At 35.3% G+C, this 23,075-nt stretch overlaps 2 protein-coding genes across 6 annotated transcripts; one reads left to right on the forward strand and one right to left on the reverse strand.

Annotated features, from left to right (window-relative positions):
• Positions 1 to 1,723: 1,723 nt before the first annotated feature.
• LOC145122023 (uncharacterized) lies at positions 1,724 to 2,698 on the reverse strand. Its single transcript, XM_079057701.1, has 2 exons — positions 2,158 to 2,698; positions 1,724 to 2,094 (listed from the first exon to the last, which is right to left on the reverse strand). Exons 1-2 carry the CDS (start codon positions 2,696 to 2,698, stop codon positions 1,724 to 1,726), a joined length of 912 nt encoding a protein of 303 aa, XP_078913827.1.
• Positions 2,699 to 14,882: 12,184 nt separating this feature from the next.
• Positions 14,883 to 19,766, forward strand: LOC145122787 (phosphoinositide binding protein). 5 transcript variants are annotated; one of them, XM_079058362.1, is made up of 10 exons: positions 14,927 to 15,031; positions 15,121 to 15,179; positions 15,433 to 15,683; positions 15,865 to 15,930; positions 16,665 to 16,733; positions 17,476 to 17,842; positions 18,691 to 18,849; positions 19,114 to 19,163; positions 19,252 to 19,309; positions 19,394 to 19,766. In XM_079058362.1, the coding sequence occupies exons 3-10, from the start codon at positions 15,453 to 15,455 to the stop codon at positions 19,597 to 19,599; spliced, it is 1,206 nt and encodes a 401-aa protein (XP_078914488.1). In that variant the 5' UTR covers positions 14,927 to 15,031; positions 15,121 to 15,179; positions 15,433 to 15,452; the 3' UTR covers positions 19,600 to 19,766. The 5 variants fall into 5 exon arrangements, with proteins under 5 accessions (XP_078914485.1, XP_078914486.1, XP_078914489.1 ...); XM_079058361.1 differs by having other exon boundaries at positions 15,121 to 15,168; XM_079058359.1 differs by lacking the exon at positions 15,121 to 15,179 and having other exon boundaries at positions 14,883 to 15,031.
• Positions 19,767 to 23,075: the final 3,309 nt, after the last annotated feature.

The following is a 23,075-nucleotide window of genomic DNA, read 5'->3' on the forward strand; positions in this document are numbered from 1 at the left end:
AGGGCAGAGACTTCGAATATGAGGAAATTTGGAAGGTTGTTAAAAATAATCAGTATTTCATGTAGACCGCTCTATTATCAGTAATGTTTTAAGTTTAATGTTTCATGTAATGGTTGTTAGTTTAATAGTTTAAGTTTAATGCGTTGTTTTTAGTAATGTTTGTAATGTTTTAAGTTTAATGGTTCATGGAATTGTTGTTAGTAATGTATTGTAATGTATCGTGAAAACTAATGCAATGAGCATTTATTAATTAAAATTAAACATAGGATGTGCATCCAATACATACGTAATACATGAAAATAACCTAGTACATACCTAATAAATAGAAATAGATATTAAATAAACAGGATATATTTCAAAATATTCCAAGGGGCTTCAAACTGGAATTCAAACCCGTCACTTAATGACTTGTATTCCTCCTTAGCAGCTTCCAAGATGACCTCCTCAGTAGCATTTAAACGGGTGTCGTCAATTTTGGTATAAAGATCGTTGAATAATAGAACTTCAGTTTTCATTTCATACCATCTTGCTAAGATGCCAGTTCGTCACGATCGTTTGCTGTAGTCATTCGGTTTTCAGTGTTGAAGATATTGGTTAAACGAGTCCAAAACATTGGATCGTTCAACTTGCTGGTCTCGTACACATGAATATATGCACGTGTAAGAACCAAGAACTCCTCATTGTTCCATGGTATTGAACTCATTTTTAGTGAAACAAAGAGAGTAGATTTTCAAAAATAATATATGAATAACTGTAACATCGTTTAGTAAACTGTTTTTTTAACTTAATGTCAATTTATAGTAGTTTATACACAATATCATAGTCCAATCTTCTAATTTGTCTGCAATTCATAGTCCAACTTAACTGAAGAACGCAGTGCACTAACTGAGAACACAAGAGATCACTGTTCGAGTTGACAAGCCATTGCATCGAATGACAACACAATACACTGTTACTTGAGTTGACAAGCCATTGCACCGGGAAAATAAGGAGTCGCTATAAATAGTTGTTCATATCCATTTTAATTGTATCAAATTACTTTTTCCCCTTGCAACTATGGACTCACCTGTACCACTTAGATGGACCAACGAAGAGGAGGTCGCTTTGGTTCAAGCTTGGATTGTAACTGTAGAGGACGATTTTCCACTGGGTCTGCCAGAAGTTCGCGCTGGATCATTTTGGTCTCGTGTCTGTCATTTGTTTCACCATCAAATGGGGCGTACTCAATATCGAAGAAGAAGAGATGTCAAAGCGAAGTTTCTGGATTTGAAAATAAAGGTCAAGCATTTTCAACGTATTTATAACGAGCTGGATAATGAACATGCGAATATGGATGAAGACATTCTCATACAGGTGGCTTTGGAACTATATCGTTTCGAATCTAATGGTAGAGAGTTTACCCATGGAGATGCATGGAATCTTTTAAAGAATGCCCCTCACTTTTAATATGCATGTTGGTTAAGTTGTTTGTTTTTCGTTAGTTACGTTGCTTGTTTTTGTACGTGTGTTATGTGAGTAGTTAATAAATCTCCCTTACTTTTAATGTATGTTGTTTCCTCAATCGCAATTAAAAATGAATTAAGATAACAGGTCCATAATCAATTCATTAAAACATTAACCCATAACTAGTACATAACATGACATAAAATGCAACGTCGTACATAAATAACTAATACATAATAGGACATAAAATGCAAACGGGGTACATGAATAGCTACTTCTTTTAGGGAGGTAACAGGACCACCCTTTCATTTGGTATTTCACAGTGCACATGTGATGGTATAGAATTCACCGACTCAGATCCAAATGCAACTGGATACACGACAACATTGAACTTATAATCAACCATTTCGTGAATGGCTTCAGACGTACGGGTTCTTAGAGATGCTATAGCGTGGCCACATGGTATACCGCTTTTTTGCCATTTCCCACAACTACATACCCTACGTTCAAATTGTACTTTGTTGGTGGCAAAATTGTCATCGACTTCAAATGTATCCCCATACAAACGTCTTGCCACACAATTATAAGACTTGTTGACACACTTTTGAACCTTATTCTCAACATAAGGGGTCAACCCACCAGACAACCTCCCTGCAATATTTGTTAATTTTAAAATAAAAATACAAGAAAAACTAAATATAAGTATAAAGTTACCTGCCACTTCAGCCCATTCAGCATACTTTGATTTTATCGACGTATTGATTAACTCAATTATCGTTGTTATAGGAAACTCACGTGTGGACGTGGATATAATTTGCGACATTTCAGGGACATCAATTGATTTAACATTGTAACGTACTTTTGGGAAAAATGCTCGTGTCCATTTTGAAATTGCTATATCGTCAAGCCAGAAAATTGGACTCCTAAGCAAGGTGCAGAAAGGTGGTTTCCTACATGCACTTTGCAACCTTTCCAGACACAAGTAAAAATCATGAACACTATATGCACTGCATGACTTCCAAAACAATGTTTCAACTTCCGTATCATTATGTCCGACAGAATCTAGTATTTTTCGAGCTATATCTTTAGGACAATATCCATGATACGAATCTGGGTAGACACTCTGAACAGCAAAGTCTATTTTAACACATAGGTTGCTTATGAAACCAACCTCTGTATCCTCACCTAAACACTCTTTTAACTTCATCATGAACCATCTCCATGATTCTTCACACTCTAAGTGTGACATCCCCATTTTTCACGGCCAAAAAAGACCGATTTTGTTTATGCTTTATAAAAATCAGAGTACTTCTTTTAACAAAAATGTTGCGGAATTTGTTCCCAGTAAAACATGATAAATAAGTTATCAAAACATTTCCGAATAAATGTATTTTTATTCGTTTTTGAAACATTCGGGATGTCATCGTCAATACAGAAACATAAGCATAAACAGAACTTACATTCATTATCACTAGTGATTTACATCTCCTTAATCTCTCAGTGTAATGTAACTTCATATCGACACCTGTGATATAAATAAACTGAGTGGGTCAGGTTGGGAAACCTGGTGAGTACATAGGGTTTTCAACCCACAATAATTTAATTATTATGTTTAAACATCAAACCATCAACCCAATTACCCATCCCCATTATCTTCCTTACTTTTAAGGATCTACCCTAAGAATCATATATCCTGCATTCGTTCATTTCAAAGCCTATTGCTTCCAGGGTTTATATGATAGGCACTAAGTCCATAGCTGCCAATGCTTGTTCGTAAAGCACTAATTCCATAGCTGCTAAAGTTCATTCATCGGGTACTAAATCCATAGCTACCAGTGTTCAGCTAATAGGTACTAAATCCATAGCTACCAACGTTTATTTAACAGGTACTAAGTCCATAGCTACCAACGTTTATCTAACACGTACTAAGTCCATAGCTACCAATGTTTATTCGATAGGCACTAAGTCCATAGCTGCCGATGTTCACTCGTATCATCTTTCATTTCTCATTATTCATCTACCCATGTTTTACCCAACATATTTGTAGATATAAAATACATATACAGTCTAAATTATTTAAAACATTTATAAAATCGTTCATCCAACATAGAAAGCAAGTATTCAAATAATATGCACACATAGCACGTAATTTATATAAAATACTTCATATCTATGTGTAAGATGAAAGTAACTATGCACTCACTTGATTAGGTGGTGATTCCGAACTCAGACAGCGCTTTGTTATCTCAAAACAATTTTCCTCGACAAAACCTAGTATCAATACCACTAGGGTTTAGTTTTTAACGTTAACCGCGACTAATTAATAGTCTAGCTATTATTACTATTATATAAGCGTTAAATAACACTCAATATAACTCATAATAATAGCCCAAATAATTATTTTAAGGTCCTAATAATGTTACTATAATTAAATAAAAGCTATATTAAATATAGTATAGGCGTAGCTCACTTACAACGGGTTTTTATTAAAAACCGGGCTTCGCTGGAGCAGCGTTTCCGAGCCGAAAGCTTTTCTTCTCGGAGCCGTCGGGCGCTCCGGGGCTTTCTTCTCGTGCTAGGGAGGTTCCCTAGACTTGGGAGGGGTTTAGGGAGGTTAGGGAGAAGTTAGAGAGAGAAAGAAAGGCTTATGGTGTGAAGAAATTATGAAGAGTTCATCTCTTATTTATAGGAATTTTATAGTAAAGTAGCCTCCAAGCTTCGTCCGTATCTTTCACGTACGAGCTCCGTTTTCTACGTTCTTTATATCCACGCATTGGTATTTACGAGTACTACAACTTTCATTTAGACCCCGTCGGCTAATTCTCCTTCTATCTCAGATTTACAAAAACTGTATCGAATTCGCGGCGCTCGAAAAGTAGAGACTAAGCTTCGTCCATAACTTTCGCATACGAGCTCCGTTTTTGACGTTATTTATATCCACGCGTTGGTATTTATGAGTACTACAACTTTCATTTAGACCTCGTTGGCTAATTCTCATTCTATCTCGGATTTACAAAACTGTATCGAATTCGCCGCGCTCGAAAAGTAGAGACTAAGCTTCGTCCATAACTTTCGCATACGAGTTCCGTTTTTGACGTTATTTATATCCACGCGTAGGTAAAAATAAAATCTACAGCTTTCCTTTTTACTCCGTCGGCTAATTCTCGACCGATCTTAAATTTAACATTAGGAGGTGATTACACTGTTAAATGTCCGCGTAAAATTCATAACTTTTACATACGGACTCCGTTTTCGTCTATCTTTTTGTCGTTGAGTTCCTATTAATGAGATATTCAACTCTCATTTAGGTCGCATATGACAAAAACCGCTCGAACTAAAATTCGAGTTTCGGGTCGTGCACTGCTATGCCAAATCTTAGAAAAATCATAACTTCCTCATACGAAGTCAGATTTGGGCGTTCTTTTTATGGACGCTCTCGGTTTAATGTTTTCTACGACTTTTGTTTAGATCGCTAAGGCTAAAACTCGCTCTATCGTAAATTTACTATTTACGTTTCCCGGTGTCGTGCCGGTTTTGCCGTAAAACTTCGACGGGTCATAACTTCTTCGTTATAACTCGAATTTCGGCGTTCTTTATATGTACGGAAACCTTGAGACATATTCTAAAACTTGGGTAAGATTATTTATTCTAAATAATCTTTTGTCAAAAAGTCGTTTTCGACCCCTATTATCTCTAAATTGACTAGCCCGGATCTACGGGCGTTACAATTATCTCCCCCTTAGGATGATTACGTCCCGGAATCATCAACGAAACAGGGCTCACGTGATAACTCCATACGTTATCTCTTTATCCTAAGTCATAACTTCGATGTTTCTTCGAACGAGTATCTAACTCTTAGACTCCTTGACTACAAGCGGTGCTCGATCTTGCATCCGCTCTCTATCTCATGTTAGACTTTCAATCATGATCTTCATGTCACGATCTCGATCTTTATTGGAGACTCCTTATTTAACAAACTTGAGATAAGTTTCTTCCTTCAATTATAATAATAGACCGATGGGTCATGTTCTAATGACCTCTCATCGTATGATGCAACGTTTAGACTCAGGTCTCTTAGAGTCAAATTCCAGAACAGACTATACCTTCATTCATGTTCTTATGTGATTTAATCACGTCGTAGTACTTCTAACTACAAGTTTCTTACTTTAACAACGATCACAATCGCTTTGACTATCTTCAATCTTCTGGCTTAAGTCGGATGCTACATCAAACTTGGTTCTCTGAACCACATAACATACTCAGCGTAGTCGGACTCAATTTGATATGACCACTAGGGTCGGAATAACAATCATTTTCTTAGTCATTACCGAAACGATGGTAACGACATATTTGAATAAAACGAAATGAATTACTAACTCCTTGGTAACCTTGTGACTTTCCCTGATCCAAGCGTGAGTCATGTGCTTCCGGTAGTATATGCATCTACTACCTTTCACACCTACTCATACTCGTCCCAAGTATTGTCTCGCAGTCCCCAAGTCACCATACAAAAATCACATAACAGTTTAACACACCACATAACAAAACGAAGGCTTTATTATTTCTTGAAACTATTACATAGGTGTTCGAGTTCACCCTATACTATGCCTCTAACAGGTTACATCATACGATACTATGGCTACTGCATAACTTGGATTTCGGCGTTCTTTATATGTACGGAAACCTTGAGACATATTCTAAAACTTGGGTAAGATTATTTATTCTAAATAATCTTTTGTCAAAAAGTCGTTTTCGACCCCTATTATCTCTAATCTGACTAGCCCGGATCTACGGGCGTTACACTAAGGTTCCCAAACCAATTGCTAAGAGTAGGGGTTCATGGTTTCCATCCAAAGCCACTGCGAAGTACATTGTTGTCAGATAGTTGCCAAGAAGGGGTAAATAACCAACATATATTAACGGTATTATGCACCTAAGGAAGGTACGAATCTGCATAAAAAACAAACATATATTAGTGATAAGTAAAGAATAAACGAGATACCTCACCAAGAAATATTAATTAACTTAATAAAACAAATATGTTATACCACGCAAGCTAAAGCCACAAAACAGAATTGAAAGCGGTTGGTATCCGTTTTCTTGATGGCTGTGAAGGTATTAGGATTTGTTCTTTGAAGATTATGCAAGAATATTGGTAGCTGAGAAAAGCTTCTTTCGGTGTAAGTACTCATTTTCACAAACAATGAAAGTGTTTTACAATCATCACACGAATCCGATTATAATTATATACAAATTGGTGTTTCTCTATAGTTCATACTTCATAGTTAAACTTTTTAAATTCATAGTCAAACATCACTGACCGACAAGACAAGACAAGACAATGTACTTGTCTGCACTTCATAGTTCAACTTTATAAATTCATAGTCAAACCAGTTCATTTCATAGTCAAACATCACTGACCGACAAGACAAGACAAGACAATGTACTTGTCTGCAGTTCATGGTTCAACTTTTTGAATTCATAGTCAAACCAGTTCATTTCATAGTCAAACATACTTGTCTGTAATACAATTTCTTCTATAAATGGGTGTAAAGTTACTCCATGAAATTTATCTGTGAAAGTAAGTCATATTTGATAGAATAAATAAGGCGAATGGCATACTGTAATTGCGGAGGTGAATGTATCATTAGGATTTCGGGCACAACTAAAAACCCAGGAAGATTATTTTACGCTTGCCCATATATGGTATCATGTTCTTAACTTCATTCATATTTACACCCTCATGACTATATGCCAACAACTCTTATTGTCAATGTTTAAATTTACAGGGACCAAAATGCGGGTTTATCAGTTGGGTTGATGAAGAGAAGGACCAATCATCTATGGTAATAGCTAAAGTAGCCAACTCTAATAAGCACTTTCAATCAGAAAATAAGAAGTTAAAGATAGCCTTGGTTTGTAGTTGGGTGTTGTTTTTGGCAATTATTGTTTACAAGTTGTAAGCTTTTTAATATTGTTTTGATAGTTTTGAAGTTGTTACGTCAATAAATTGTTGTATTTGTTGTTATGTTTAGAGCAGTGTACTTGTAACGTTAAAACAAATGGTGGTGTCGTTGTTATGTTGTAAGTATTGAAGTTATTAGTAGGTCATTAAATCCAACATTCAATTACATATACAAATATATAATCCAACTACATAGGACCAAGACTCGACCCCCAATAAATTTTTGTCATCTGTTGGTGAAACTCTAAAGCTGCGTTCCTTGGGTCAATAAGTTCATGTATTGGTTGGCCTGAAACTAATTGTTCCATAAACATACAAACAAAAACACTGCAATCTCCCAAATGACTACTTTGTTGGGGAACATTTGTTTCGAAAATGAACTGCATATTCAATGGAATCCTTGGGATGTTCCTCCGGGCCCAATAGTCAATCTTGTCTAAATAATCTGCCACCCGAGCTTCAAATTTGGTAAAGGTTCCATCAGAGTTGAATTTTTCATAATCCCATCTACTGAGACTATCATAAAGATGGACTTCCATTGACGCCAATCGTAGTTCCCCAAATAACTAGTGATTAGGGGATGAATGAATCGGCATTAGGACCTATATAAGGTAAAAAAAAATTATGTTTACATATCAGAATACCAAAACATAACGACAATAATGAAAAAAAATTCAAAAAATAAAATTCAGTTTACCATATCGACATCCCACCAAGCAACCATGAAGTTGGGGTATGTAGCAATACCAGACATAAACGCCCTCCAATCGTACCCATCCTCCTGAACATGGCAAGCAAAAAAATTTGGAGGCATTATTGTATGCCGGTCGCTATCAAAACGTCTCTCCATCAGTAGTCTATACCAAATGGTCATATGCTGCACAAAATTATGATACTTTTGTTATTAACTAAAAAACAAAAAACTTATAAAATAATAAAATAAAAATTATTTTACCGCTGCCTCCGACCGTCCGTCATGTTTATGCCCAAACAAGGCGCTCCAAAAATCTCTATCTAACACCAAATTAAACAAACGATGTTGCATGTTATATGAATGAAATAAATAGTTGTAACGCCCTGTTCTAAATTACTCAGTTATAGAATTTCAGAGGCCAAGGCTAGGGGCGTTCTAGTCTTTTAAGAGTCCTAGAGGTATTATTTGAGAAGGTTTTGGGCCAGGGAGTGTTGTTAGACGCGTAGAACTTCTCGCCACCTTTCCGTGGATATAAAGTTCATCGGAAACGGATCTAGAATGAAGGAGTTATGACACTTTGAAGATATTGACATTTATGGCCCTTAATGGAAACGTTGACAATGCAGTCCCTAGCATGCACAAAGTGCACGCGTGTTTAGCTGGGTACGCCCAGCGTAAGGCTGGTGTACGCCCAGCGTAGCGGGGCAAAAAGATCGCGGATTTTTAAGGCGTACGCCCAGCATACGAGAATTACGCCCAGCGTACGCTAACAGCCTCTAAACCCTATTTTTGGGAGTGCCACTATATAAAGAACATAATGACTTCAACCCTAGCCCCCATATCAGCCTCCCCAACCTCAGAAGAAACCCTAGAACGTCCTAACCTTCATTTTGTGAGATCTTAACCTTGAAAATCTTATTTTGGTGGTTTAAAGCTTGTAAGAGAAAAGAAGAAGATTGGCAAGGAGGAACCTTAGAAGCTAGAGCTTATAGATTTGGGATAAGTGCTTCATTTCGGACCTCTACAAGGTAAAAAGTTTTGAGCTTGATGATTAGTCTCTTAGATCTCTCTTAGTACAAGTTTATGGACTTTTTGGTCCCAAGAATGAGTCTTTGAGACTTAAGCATGTTTCTAAGACCAGGGTTGCCTCCCTTAGAGTCATATGTGTCCCATAAGCAGTAAAGTTCCAACCTTTAGGACTTATATGAGTTCATGCATGGATTAACACCTTCACCCATGGAAATAGATTATGGTTTTTGGAGTTGGGGTTTATGTGAGTCAAGGAAGCCATAAAGTAAGCAACTTTATGGTTTAAGACGTGAAATAAGACTTGGATCTGAGTTGGTAGCTTCTGGATCAAGGTATTCAGCTCTTAATAGAGAAAGGACTTAACAGAGCATTACGCCGAGCGTACGTGCAGGTACGCCCAGCGTACACGTCATCAAGCCTGTACGCCCAGCGTACATTGAATTACGCCCCGCGTAACGCTGCCAGTTTGGGCCTTGAGTATTTGGGCCTCGGTGTGGGCTGTGCTTTGGACTTTGGGTCTTTGGGCCTTAATGGGCCATCAGGAGTCAGGGAATATGGGCCAAGTATGGGTGTTGGGCTTAGGGTAAGGCCCAATAAAGAGATTGGGCCCAATGTAGCAAATTGGGCCATTAGTGGGCTTGGGAAGCCTACCTAGGGTTTGGGCTTTTAAATATTATGCTTGGGCCTTAGTTATGGACTATATTGGGGTAGGGGTAAAATAGTAATCTTACCCTGAGAAAAGACTATGATATTGAGCTAAGTAATATTATGATCTTGGTAGCTCGGGGAGCCGAAGAAGCAGCAGTCGGGGAATTTTCAGTCAGCAGTAGAGGGTTATCAGCAAGTTCAGCAGTGCAGGTGAGTTTCCCTTTGTGTGGATGGGTCTACGGCCACAATGCCGACCCATGTAGTTATGAGTAGGAAGACCCGGGGGTTAGCCCTAGGCACCGTATGCTAGTATGATATTCAGGACCAAGGTCCGATAGCGGGCGGGTGCCCAAGGAATGGTTTGCATGATAGAGTATACTTGTTGTCTGTGTGATACATGTATGTGCCTGGTAAGGAGGTGAGTGTGGGCGAGGTCCCGTATCTCACCTATAGCAGAGTGTGGACGGTGTTCCATATCTCATTAGCAGCAGAGCAGGGGCGAGGCCCAAGTTAGGGAAGGAGTGAGTGTGGGCTGGGCCCGTATCTCAATATCAGTAGGAGTGTGGATGGGGTTCCATGACTCATCAGTAGCAGGACAGGGGCGGGGCCCAAGATAGGCGAGGCCTTTACGACAGGATACAGTAGTGTATGTTAGTTATGTATTATGCGTTTATCTTACATGTTTGTATATGTTTAGCGGGCGAGGCCCAGAGACAGGCGAGGCCTAAGAGAAACAGATATGTATACCGAGCGGGGCTCGATGCCAGGCGGGGCCTGATGCCGGGCGGGGCCCGATGCCGGAGCAAGTCTGATGCTAGGCTAGTCCCGATGCAGCAGGGGCGAGGCCCAGTATGTGATTATGTGTATGGTATGTGGTAGGTTGGGGAACTCACTAAGCTTCGTGCTTACAGTTTTCAGTTTTGGTTTCAGGTACTTCCGGTAGCGGAGGGAAGAGCTCTGGGTGATCGCATGGCACACACCATTGATTAGCCAGCCTGGGATGTTTTACTCTGATGAAATGAACAAGTGTTTTGAAAGATACTCTAATTTTTTATATAACTCTTTTAGTATGTTTGAAATGATTTAATACTATGGTTTAGTTATGACTTAAAAATGAAATTTTCAGACTGTATTTTTGGGATGTTACAATAATTCTGGATCACAACCTCACCGCCTGCTACATAAGGTTGCAGGTGCAACACGGAGAAGTCGTGAACAACAGCAAATGTTGGAGGAGGAACGGGGCTTGTTGATTTGATATCAACCTTCTTTTTTGGTCTTCTTTTTTGCTTCGGTGTCATGTGCAACTAAAACAATATTCAAATATTTAAATCTCTATCTTTCAAATAATTCACATAAAAATAAAATTTTATTATTACGATATAAGCTTTTAAATTAAACGAATACCTCGGTGTAAGGAGGGCACAAATACTTTGATGGATTTCGAGCCCCCAGTCTATCGGTTGTAACTTCTTTGCCATCAAAACCATAATCATCATAATAATTTACATTTCCCGTAATTATTAAATCATCTTCCTCCGACACCTAAATTAATAAGCAATAATCTCTAATTAAAAAATGTTTCAATCTACTAAAAAAATAAAATAAATATAAGTATAACAACCTCTTTATCATCATTTAAATCAAACACATCATCATCAAATTTGTTCCTACTACAACACGCATTCTCATTCCTCTCCTCCAACTCCTACATTAAAATTAACACATTATAGTTATTAGCGAAAGACACCTTAAAATTTAATTATTAAAATCGTAACTGTAATATATATAATAACCTTTTCATCTTCAATATCACCAAAAACATTTTCATTTGTATTATTTTTATTCATCCCTTCATCTTCTACAACCTACATTTTCAACTATAAAATATGAACAAAAATTTTCAAATATTTTAATAAGTTATATAAAAAAATGTAGCGTGTAACTAACCGGTTGACCTAAATTTGTTTGGAAGACTGCAGACTCCTCAAAACTGATGTTATTCCATAGATCTTCATTATTCACTTCTTCAACAAACACCTCAGTAGGTTCTCAGTTCATAAACACCTGTTGCTCCAGTACATGTAGCCGTTTCAACACCTCCTCTAAGCTGGGTTTCCCACTACGCCCACCTCTACCGTGAGAGCGACCACTAGACGACATACTAGACGAAGATTCGTCTTGTCTCCTAAAATGGTCCCATACGGGGGATGGAACTGATTTCCGTTCACCGTATATATACTATTGCAATGACATATAATAAGAAGATGTCATCTCATCATCACTCGGTGACATTTTATTTCTTAGTCGTTGTCCCTCCTAAAAAATTGAACATACTAAAAATGCATATAAAAGTATAATAATGAATTTTATTAAAAATAAAAAAAATTATAAACCTTTGTCATTGAAAAAATATTGTTCACATCAACTCATTTCAAATTTTTTGTGTCATTCCATCGTTTCATCCGTGACATGTCTCTATTTTTTTTTCTCAATACAAATCCACAAGCACGAACAGCCGGAAGCATCTCATATATCCATATCTACAATTTTTACAATTATAGTAATAAAAATTAAAATTAAAATAACTAACATAACAATAAAAGCATTTAAATATAAATAATTTTTTATACCCTAAATGCAGCCTTAAATCCTAAGACGGAGTATTTTAAAGTTTGACGACGCTCCGGCAGTGATAAATATTTATTTATCTTGTTCCACGTATCCTCAAGGTCGCCATAGGTAAAATCTCATAAATAGTTGCCCCAAGCAAAACTAACAAAACAAAAAAATATTAGTTATAATATACATTAACATTAATAATATGAAACTTTCAAAGTAAACAAAAAATACCTGTTCCAGACATCCAAATTCTCAGCAAAAAAAAAACCAATCTTGTGGCACCCGATCATTTATATCTTTTTTCCCAAAAATCATTCACACAACATGTATATCAAACATACTTTAACTGCATCAGCGTCGCCAACTTCTAAGAATGAATGATTTAAAATATAACTTTTCAGGTCACCGATTTTCACCGAACTATTTGTATGGTTCGGAAATAGACATTCACGCAATAAACATCTTTTTTTAGTACTAACTATTTTTTCTGACACTTTTTTGCCTATCATTTTAGGATACTCGCCAAAATTCAACCCGGTTATCAAACAAAACTCTTCCGGGCCATATACCATTTTCGTATCACCCACTCTAAAATATAACCGTTTTATTCCATCTGGAGATAAAACAACATCCGACCGTATCTGATGAAGAAACATCTTGTGGAACAGCAATTCGTCCCCTTGTAAACGAGGGACGTCCAACAAGTAACCAAATACTGTTTGTCTAAAAATATCACGTCTGACACCATCTAACACCTCAAACACTTCCCAAATGTTACACCCCGATCCTTTTAAGTTCACAATAGCTTTAACATTGAAATTATTAGAATCATACTGCACAAAAAACAACAACATATTAGAAAACTAAATAACTATTTCATTTTAAAATATCTGAATATTAAATGCAATAATAATCCAGCATTCAAATTACAAACATAAACAATGCAAAAACCAACATTTAATCAATAATTTCTATATTTACGCTGAAAAACAATAACATACTATAACAATTTTTCAACTTAAACGACAAGTATATACAATTTTTCAAGTTATACGACAAGTATATAAACGATTTTTAAATTTCAAATTAAAAAAAATAATATATTCTAACCAAACTATAACAATTTTTCAACTTAAACGACAAGTATATACAAAATTTCAAGTTATACGACAAATATACAAACGACTATTGTAAACATATTGTAAACATTATTATAATCATTTTTCAAGATATATGACCACTTATACGACAAGTATATACAATTTTTCAAGTTATACAACAACTATACAAACGACAAATAACATATTCTAACCATGCTATATCAATTTCTCAACTTAAACCACTAATCAAACATATTGTAAACATTATTGTAACAATTTATTTAACTTTGAACTTAAAAAAAATAACATATTTTAACCATTTTACTAAATGTACAACAAGCCAATACACATTCTACGCAGTCTATATTTGTACATTCATACAACCACTAACAAAATAAAATTAAAACTTCAAGGTTACTAATAAATAATATTAAATCTATCAAATACAACAAAATTACCCAATCACAAATAATATAATTTCATTTTTTTTACACAAACTAATACAATAAATAATAAAATAATAAAAACATATACTAAATAAATGTTAATTAAAACATAAAAATAGTTAAAATCTAACCATATTTTCGGGATTGTTGAAAAAATCGTCAATTTTCTTCAAGAAATTGTCAGAGGGAATCGCCGAGAGAGAGAGAGAGTTTTTCTAAATTGAAGAGTGAAAAATGAAAAAAAAAAAAAAAAAACTGTTTTATAGTTTTTTCAACCGAAAATCGCAGGTGGAACATGAAAAATCGCAGATGACTATTCTATCTGCGAAGGTACAAGTGTCTAAAGCACAGCTGTGCTTTAGGCGCTTGTACCTTCACAGATAGAAGGGCAAAATCGCAGATGGGTCATTTCCATCTGCGATTTCAGTGGTTATAATTGCAATTTTGATTTTTTTTGGCTAAATTTATACGGTAATTAGTGTATTTGGCTAAATTTGTAATTATCTCTAATCTAAAAGCATATAATATGAAACCTGATTTAAAAAAAAAAAAACAAAAACACAAAACAAAGTTCCTAACAAATTAACACTTGTACCGGTTAAGGCTGAATGCAGCAGGAAGGAGGGACCCTTTTCCATACTTTGAACCCCCCAAAAGCCGGAATTCACTAATTTCTCATCATGAAGTCGGCCGCTTCCCATATAAACAATTTTCTTTATGTTTAAAATTACAAATCCTTCTTTCATTTGTGGGGGCTAAATTAATAAAATACTATACAACTTATTATACCACTAGAATTAATCTCGTTTCTTTGTAGGGCATATTTTCATATGTGACAATACACATCTCTTTTTATTTTGTAGGCCATGTTTTTGAATATTTATTTTTCAGTTTATCGGTCACTTTCTATAACATACCATTATAAAGCCCGGATCCACGAAAGGTAATAGAAATAAAGGAATGGAGCCGGAGCCTTACAAGTTGGAAAATATCTATTCGAAAACCCAAATGATCGAGCCACACTTCAGGCATATTAGCATATATACCACTTCAACTTCCTATTTGTTCTTCACAAGTCTTGAAGGTAAACAGTTAAAATGCTTAAATAATAAGCTCGTCTATTCGTTTTTGACCTCACTCACATCTCATCTCTTTCTGCATGACAAGTTGCAGCCTCCATCAAGTGTATTTAAATAGCACGTCGCAGGGATCTACCCAATAGTACTTATTCTGTAATTCATAATATAAACATACTAATTAATATTTGTTTACCCATAATATATAGTAATATATATAGTGATGCTACTTCCATTTTTTTAGCAATAATACTAATATGCAACATGAAAATTGTTAAGATTTTACTTGTTTAATGAAGTTATATATTGCTATTATTGCTAATAAAATGTAAATACGTGTTGTTATTATCGCCCGAGGCAATTTGAATGCAAGAGGTGTTTTATTTTAATTTTCATAAACAATATGTAGTGTCCACAAGTATAAAGTGCATGGCAAATAGGCTTGAAAACATAAAGGAGGAAGGCGTGGAGAATTGGCTACCGGCAGCATGTCCACTGCCCCACACCCCAACGGAATCCATGGAGTTTCTGGGGAGGTCATGGAGTGTTTCATCTGTGGAAGTCTCGAAAGCTCTTTCCCACACTTTTGTTGAAAACCAGAATTTATTTTGCAATGCTGAAGGTAATCAAGAGAGTTCATCTACAGTGTCAGAAGAACATGTAAGATCCCTTTTCGCTTCTATCTTTCAGTAATCATGCGATTTATCATTATATAGGGACTTATAGGATTTAGTTCATATTTTGTTTTGCAACAAAACCTAAAATGAATAAGAGAATATACATTCTATCTCAAAATTCTGTTAAATGTTAATTAAACTTGTATATTTTCATTTTATTGCAGCAACCTCAACCATTAGCAAAACCAGACAGCCCTCCAGTTTCTCCGAGAAAAAGTGATGAAATGAAGGTGAGTATTATGTATATTAGCTAGCTATCTTTTAGTTGCTTTTGGTCTACAATGAAAGGATGTTTATAGAATTGGTTAACATCAAATACTTTATAGAACTAGGCATCCAGTAACATAGTATCAAAGGTTGTTTTTAAAATTTTCAGCATAATGTTGGACTTTTGGGTATTAATCAGCTAGAGTACTTTAATCTTATAGCCATAAGACTGAACCAAAAACACAAAAAGTCCGAGAAACAGTAACTGAACACCGAGATATTAAAAAAAAAACGATGGTTTGGTTCTTTGCTTTTAATAAAACAAAAACTTTAGGCTAGGCTTGGTTTTTGTTTTGAAACAGAAAGTAAAAACCAAACCATATCTTATGTTGTTTTTATAACATACTAATTCTTTATTTGATTAACTAATAAGATATTTCTTGTTTCCATTCCATTCCATTAGTTGTGTAGTTAGATATAAATTTTTGGGAGGCTTTTTGCAATTATTACATCATGCAAAATTCAATGAAATATCTTTGTAATGCTTTCATGGATTATGGCTTCAACAAGCCCATATATTCAATTGCTATTTTTATTGATGTATACAACTCAAACACCCAAAAACCAAAAAATCGAAACACCCAAATCCATCTGCTCAAACCTAAGAACTAAAAACCTGAAACTGGAAAAATTGAACAAAAACGGGGTTTGGGCATTAGCAAGAAACCATGCTCACCCGTCATCTAATCCATTGCAGGAATTGTTTCTGATTCATCAAGCTCTCAACCAAGATTTTCTTTCTAATCATCAATTACTCAAAAATGGGGTATGTATATAATATAGGCTACCTTGACCACCTACATATTTAGAATTATAATAATGGGCTTAATGCAAGAAATCAAAAAAAAAAAAAAAAAATACTTTCATTGTTTTGTATATTATTGCCTCTTACTTTCATGTTTTCTTTTATAGCGTTGTGATTTGAAAAATCTACCCAATTGTAGCAATGCCATTAAAATACAATGCAAAACGGTTTCATTGCTATAATTGGATAAATTTTTTAAAGTGTGATGTCCTAATAAAAATCAAAATCAAAATAAAATGCTATATTCGGATAGATACCTCAAAGTAGAATGTAACAAGAAGAAAAAAATTGAAAGGTAGAATGTTTTAATTATATGAAATTAAAGTAGGATGCTATAATGCACAAATAAATGAAAGTACGTTACTATTTTTGGCAAGTAGCCTTGTAACAAATTACTAGGGCTAAATGCAAGGAATAACATTCTACTTTTATTTCTTTGTTTATAATAGCATATTTCTTTCATTTCTATGCAAATTGTTTATTTAAAATTCTACCAGTTACAACATTATCTTTAAAAAAAAAAATTATAAGGACACTTTACTTGGAAAAAGTTATCCAATTATAGCAGTGAAATCATTTTGTATTTTGAAGTACAATGCTATAAGAGAGAAAATATGAAATAAAGATTCAGTAGTAAATAAATAACTGAAAGTAAGTTGCTAGTTCTTCCAATTAAACCCATCATTAATTATTCCATCTACAGCTATACAGGAACATTATGAGAGGAAGGACAATGGGTAGATGGATAAAGGATCAGAAAGAGAGGAGGAAGCATGAGATAAGAACACACAATGCTCAACTGCATGCAGCAGTTTCAGTGGCTGGTGTTGCTGCAGCAGTGGCTGCTCTTACTGCTTCATCAGCAACATTAAGCAAAAATTCAGGTAATAAGGAGCGCTCAAAAACATCAAATGCAATAGCAGCAGCAGCAGCTCTAGTGGCATCACACTGCATAGAGATTGCAGAGGACATGGGAGCTGAGCATGACCAGATTTTATCAGCTGTAAATTCTGCTACTATTGCCAGGAGTAATGGTGATATAATGACCCTCACTGCTGGAGCAGCCACTGGTAATAATTGGTTTTTGTTTTTACGCCTCTTTTCTTTTGCTAATTAAAGAGGACAAACATGCATACACCGGAACTGGAACTACAACTCTTGAACTTGAACTGATGTTAATGGGACAAAATTGCTATTTTTTGTCGTGACCAAAAAAGTGAACTTTCTTGTTTGTGAAAAGACGTGAATGTCCTCCTCATCCTGTCTAGTCATGTCCCGTGTGTGACAAACACGACCAAAATGTCAATCTTTTAGCTAGACAATAATTAAATGCATCGATTAATTATGAAAATAGAGGAAACGAAAGATGCCATTGGCAATCTTTATGTGAAAGAGGTTTTACTACTAGGGCTAGATGAAATGCATAATAACCACGGGCGTGCCAAAAAATATGTTTATTCAAAAATAATATATTTTGACATTTCAAAAATATTTGCCCCAATAAAAAAATTAACTTTTTTTGCCCATCTTCAGAAAATTCATGGGGTACAATATACTTTCACTTATTTGTGTGTTCTAGCAAACCTACTTTCTTTTCTTTCTATTAAAAAGTTGTACTTCCATTTTCTTATTTAGGTATTGCACTTTGAAAAAATGGATCCAATTATAGCATTCTACTTTTAGTGTTTCTTATTAGGACATTATATGTTGAAAAATATACCCCGGTATAACAGAGATTTTTTTTTAGATGACTCTACTGTATAATTTGATAGATTTTTTAAAGTACAATGTTATAATAAGAAAAAAAGCATTGATTTTATAATAAACAAATTAATAAAATTACATTGTTACTTCTCGCATTTAACTGATTAACACTTTTATGGGTGACTGTAAATATTATAAAAAAAAAATCCTACAGCATTGAGAGGAGCTGCAACATTACGATCTAGGCTGCAAAAGGGTCCTACAACTATGGCATTGGCTGAGGAACACGTTGAAGAAGGCAAAGAGTTAAATGTCTTGGCAGCCTTAAACTTTGTTTTTAAAGGGGGGGAACTTTTAAAGCTTACAAGAAAAGGTAATTTCACAAAAAGTATGCAAAATGTGAGTTTCGAGGAAGCATTTTGAACTATTATGTGATTATCGATTGTAGAAAGATGAGAAATGAATTGATTGAGAGAGAAAATTGAGAGAAGTGTTTTTCATCATCATTGAATAATAATACAATACATCAATATATACTGAACAGAAAAACATTGCGTACTAATTACGATTCTAACAAACTAAATGACGTATCACTTCTCTAATGGTTGACTTGTTGACTTTTGTTCTCCAATAACAGGGGACCTTCATTGGAAGCAAGTTTCTTTCAAGGTCAATACAAAATGGCAGGTAATACTCAATCAATACTATCTATATATGTATAATTCTCTCAAGATTCTACATAAATACCAAATTATAACATCTATTTTACCAACAGGTGGTAGTAAAAATGAAAAGCAAGCACATGGCAGGAACTTTTACAAAGAAAAAGAAGTGTAAGAATTATATATGATATCATACTTATAAGATTTATAATATTGCTTTGTGTTCATCTGAAAGTGGAATTGCTACTCCTGCAGTTGTAGTCTCTGGAGTCTATGTTGATGTCCCAGCATGGCCTGGAAGAGAGACGGATGATAGCAATGAAGAGAGGCAATATTTCGGGATAGAAACCTCTGAAAGAGTAATAGAGTTTGAATGCAACACTAAAGACGAAAAACAAAAGTGGATAGAGGGCTTGCAGCATTTATTGAATTGCCGAGCTAATATGCCAAGGTTTACGTAAAATATATCTTCATTTGGTCCTTGGACTTAGAAAACCTTAAGTTATTGGCATGTAATCAAGCATTGGGGTTGGATTTGTACAATGAGTGGATTTTATTTATGTGAGTGATTGTGTTTACAAAATAGTGTGAAACGATTTATTCACCTAATGAATTTATCTTCCAATAACATTAACATTTGTACAGCTCTTTCAATATATCCTACAAAACAAGTATACAACAAAATATACTTATTTTATGAGAGTATACATGTAATGAGGATTATAGAAGATGTGCCTCTTTCAATGGTTGTGGCAATTTGTTGGTATTGATACAACTTCACAGCCATGTTTTAATTATTGTTTTCAAGTTATTTTTTTATCACTTTGTTAGTTTGAATAGGTAAAAGTCATGTTGGGTGAAGTGGTTTAAGTGGAAAAATGTGAATGCAGAATATTTTCCCATATGTATCTCATCTCATTAAAACACTATAAATATGTTTACATGTGGGCCTTATTTTCCTATATGTATCTCATCTCACTAAAACACTATAAAAATGTTTACATGTGAGCCTTTATAGAATAATACAATAATGGGCTATACAAAGATACAATCACAACTAATAATACACTAATAACCCCCTGCAGTTGGAACGGGAAGTTTACAGATGTTCAAACGATCTGAAGTCTAAAAATAAAGACGATGGCAAACCCTTCGTAAAAATATCAGCAAATTGGTGAGAGAAGGGCACATGCATGACTCGGATCTGACCTAAAGCGACTTTGACACGAACAAAGTGAATATCCATCTCAATGTGTTTGGTCCTTTGATGCTGAACGGGATTTGTAGATAAGTATACCGCACTTACATTGTCACAATAAACTATCGCGAGGAGGTGGTTGAAAAAAGTTCACGAAGTAAGTTGCAGATCCAACAAGATTCAACAACATTTTCTACCCCCGATACTCTACCTCAACACTGGATCTTGAAACCCTCCCTTGTCATTTGGAGGACCCTGATATCAGGTTGTGACCCAGAAACACACAATAACCCAATGTGGAGTGGCTAGAAAAAGGACAACCTGCCCGGTCAACATTCATGTAGGCAATAAGACCTCGGTCGGGAGATGCATATAACTGAAGACCATGATCAATGGAACTACAAATATAACACAAGATGTATTTGGGAGACATTATTGTCCTTACCACTTTAAGACAATAAGATGTGTTTGAGAGCAGCAGAGTGTGGTTCCCGCGATTCGTGCATGTATAAACATATCTGATGAACCGCATAAGCAATGTCTAAGCGAGTAAAGGTGTGATACTGGAGACTGCCTGCAAGACTGCTATATAAGGTCGAATCTCTAACCGGAGGACCAGACAGTCCTAATTTGGCAGAAGTATCTGTCAGGGTGCAAGACGGCTTGCATTGAAGGAAAAATATTTTTCAATACATATCTCATCTAATTAAAACACTATAAATATGTTTGCATGTGGGCCTTTACAGAATAATACAATAATGTTAGTGTATTATTTGATGTATATTATGATCATTTGATTTGGCATGGGAAATTAAAGAACACAAAGAACATAGTGATTTGGATGCTAAAAGATGTATTCGATCATAGTAAATGAGTACAAAAAGGGTACTAGACTAGAACTTCATAAATACCTCACTAGTCACCATGAACTATACCTCTCAAGCACACCTCTACAAGTGGTATGAAACCCACTTTATATAGAGGTGTTCATCTCTCTCTCTCTATCTCTCTCTTTCTCTCTCTTTCTCTCTCTCTCTCTATCTCTCTCTCTCTCTCTCTATATATATATATATATATATATATATATATATATATATATATATATATATATATATATATATATATATATATATATATATATATATATATATATCATGTCACTAGGCTATACTACCACATGCAAGTGGGTCTACAAGAGTCAAACCATTACAAAGTCATACATGGATAACTTTGCACCCCAACATTCTCCCCCTCAAAGTTAAGAATGGATGACCCGCTTCAATCTTCCAAAATCTAGCAACTTCATGAACCAAGCCTCAAGCGTGACACATGTAGAGATGAACTTCAAATCTTCAATTCTTCAATGACCTTCCAATCCGGGTTCTAGAGTGTGAGACCGTACAAACCAAGCATCAAAAGGAAATTAGGAGTATCCAAACCTCCACAAGATTTCCGAACTTTAAGCATAAAAGCACACCCCAAAAATCTTCAATAAGTCCCAACCCATCATGAACTAATTACTTCCGAATCTCCAGTCGAATCACTTCATAAACTTCGTTGCTCAAGGTCACTTTGGTCTTCAAGTCCACGTAATATGAAAAATTCAACTTTCGAATTCGCATATTTAATTCTCCCCCCCCCCCCCTTTTATAATCGGAAAATGATTATAAAACCAAAAAGGAATGAAAAAACGCTCAATTCGGAATTTTTCTATCCAAAACACATGGCATAAACGTTTTGCATAAATCCAAAAAATCCAAAAATACTTCAATTTTCGAATTCGTTCACGGACCGCCTTTGACAAATTTTCAAAATTTTGGGTAGAAATTGTCAATTTCGAAATTCTGCTGCGACCCGGTGCTCCACAATAGCCTAAGATGCGAAACTTTACCCCAATTGCGAAACTGGGCATAAAGTGATAATTCTCATCAACTGCAGGGGCCTGTTTCAAAAATATTCCAATTTCTTAGAATTTTCAGCCCAATTTCGAAACTGGGTAAATTCTGCCATTTCGCATAAACTCTAGGGATTCGAAACGAAAATTTAGTTTTTAATACCATTTTTATTCCCAGTTCGAAGGTGGGTGAAAATGTCAATTCGTTGATAGTTGAGGGATTCGAATCGACACAATTTTTTCTTCTTCACTGCATTTCGAAGACAAATGCGATGAAGACCTTCGAACATAGCTTGTCGATACCCATTTCGAACCTTCCAAATCAAACCTTCCCAAATCAAGACTCCCATTTCGAAGCTCGATGCTCGATTGACCTATTTCGAAATCAACAATCACTCAACCATATTCTCATATCAACCCTCAACTTTGAAACTCATTCGTTCAAGACTCAAGAGTCCGCGAATGTCGATTAGGCACCCCAAGCCTTCGATCGTCGACATAGAGAATTTGATCTCAAAGATCAACAATCGACATCCCAAGGCATTCGACTCCATACATTGACCATTGTTCCCAGAACTCAGTCGATTTTCGACTCTTCATTCTTAAAACTTATGTTCGACTTAGCCCATCTGCTTGTCGATGTCGACTCAAACCTTCTCATACGCCAAACTTACTGTCCCTAAAAACGAAAATTTGAAATCTGCTCAAAATCCATAGCTTTTCCAACTTGTTCGACACAAACGATTCCAAAAACCAATTTCGATTCCAACATTGATCAGTTAACCACGAACATGGACATTCGATACCAAAAACGGATTCTAATCCAAAATTGACTTTCAGAATTA

This window comes from Lactuca virosa, chromosome 6, assembly GCF_052849685.1.
Source record: "Lactuca virosa cultivar CGN04683 chromosome 6, Lactuca_virosa_CGN04683_v6, whole genome shotgun sequence".
Taxonomy (NCBI): domain Eukaryota; kingdom Viridiplantae; phylum Streptophyta; class Magnoliopsida; order Asterales; family Asteraceae; genus Lactuca; species Lactuca virosa.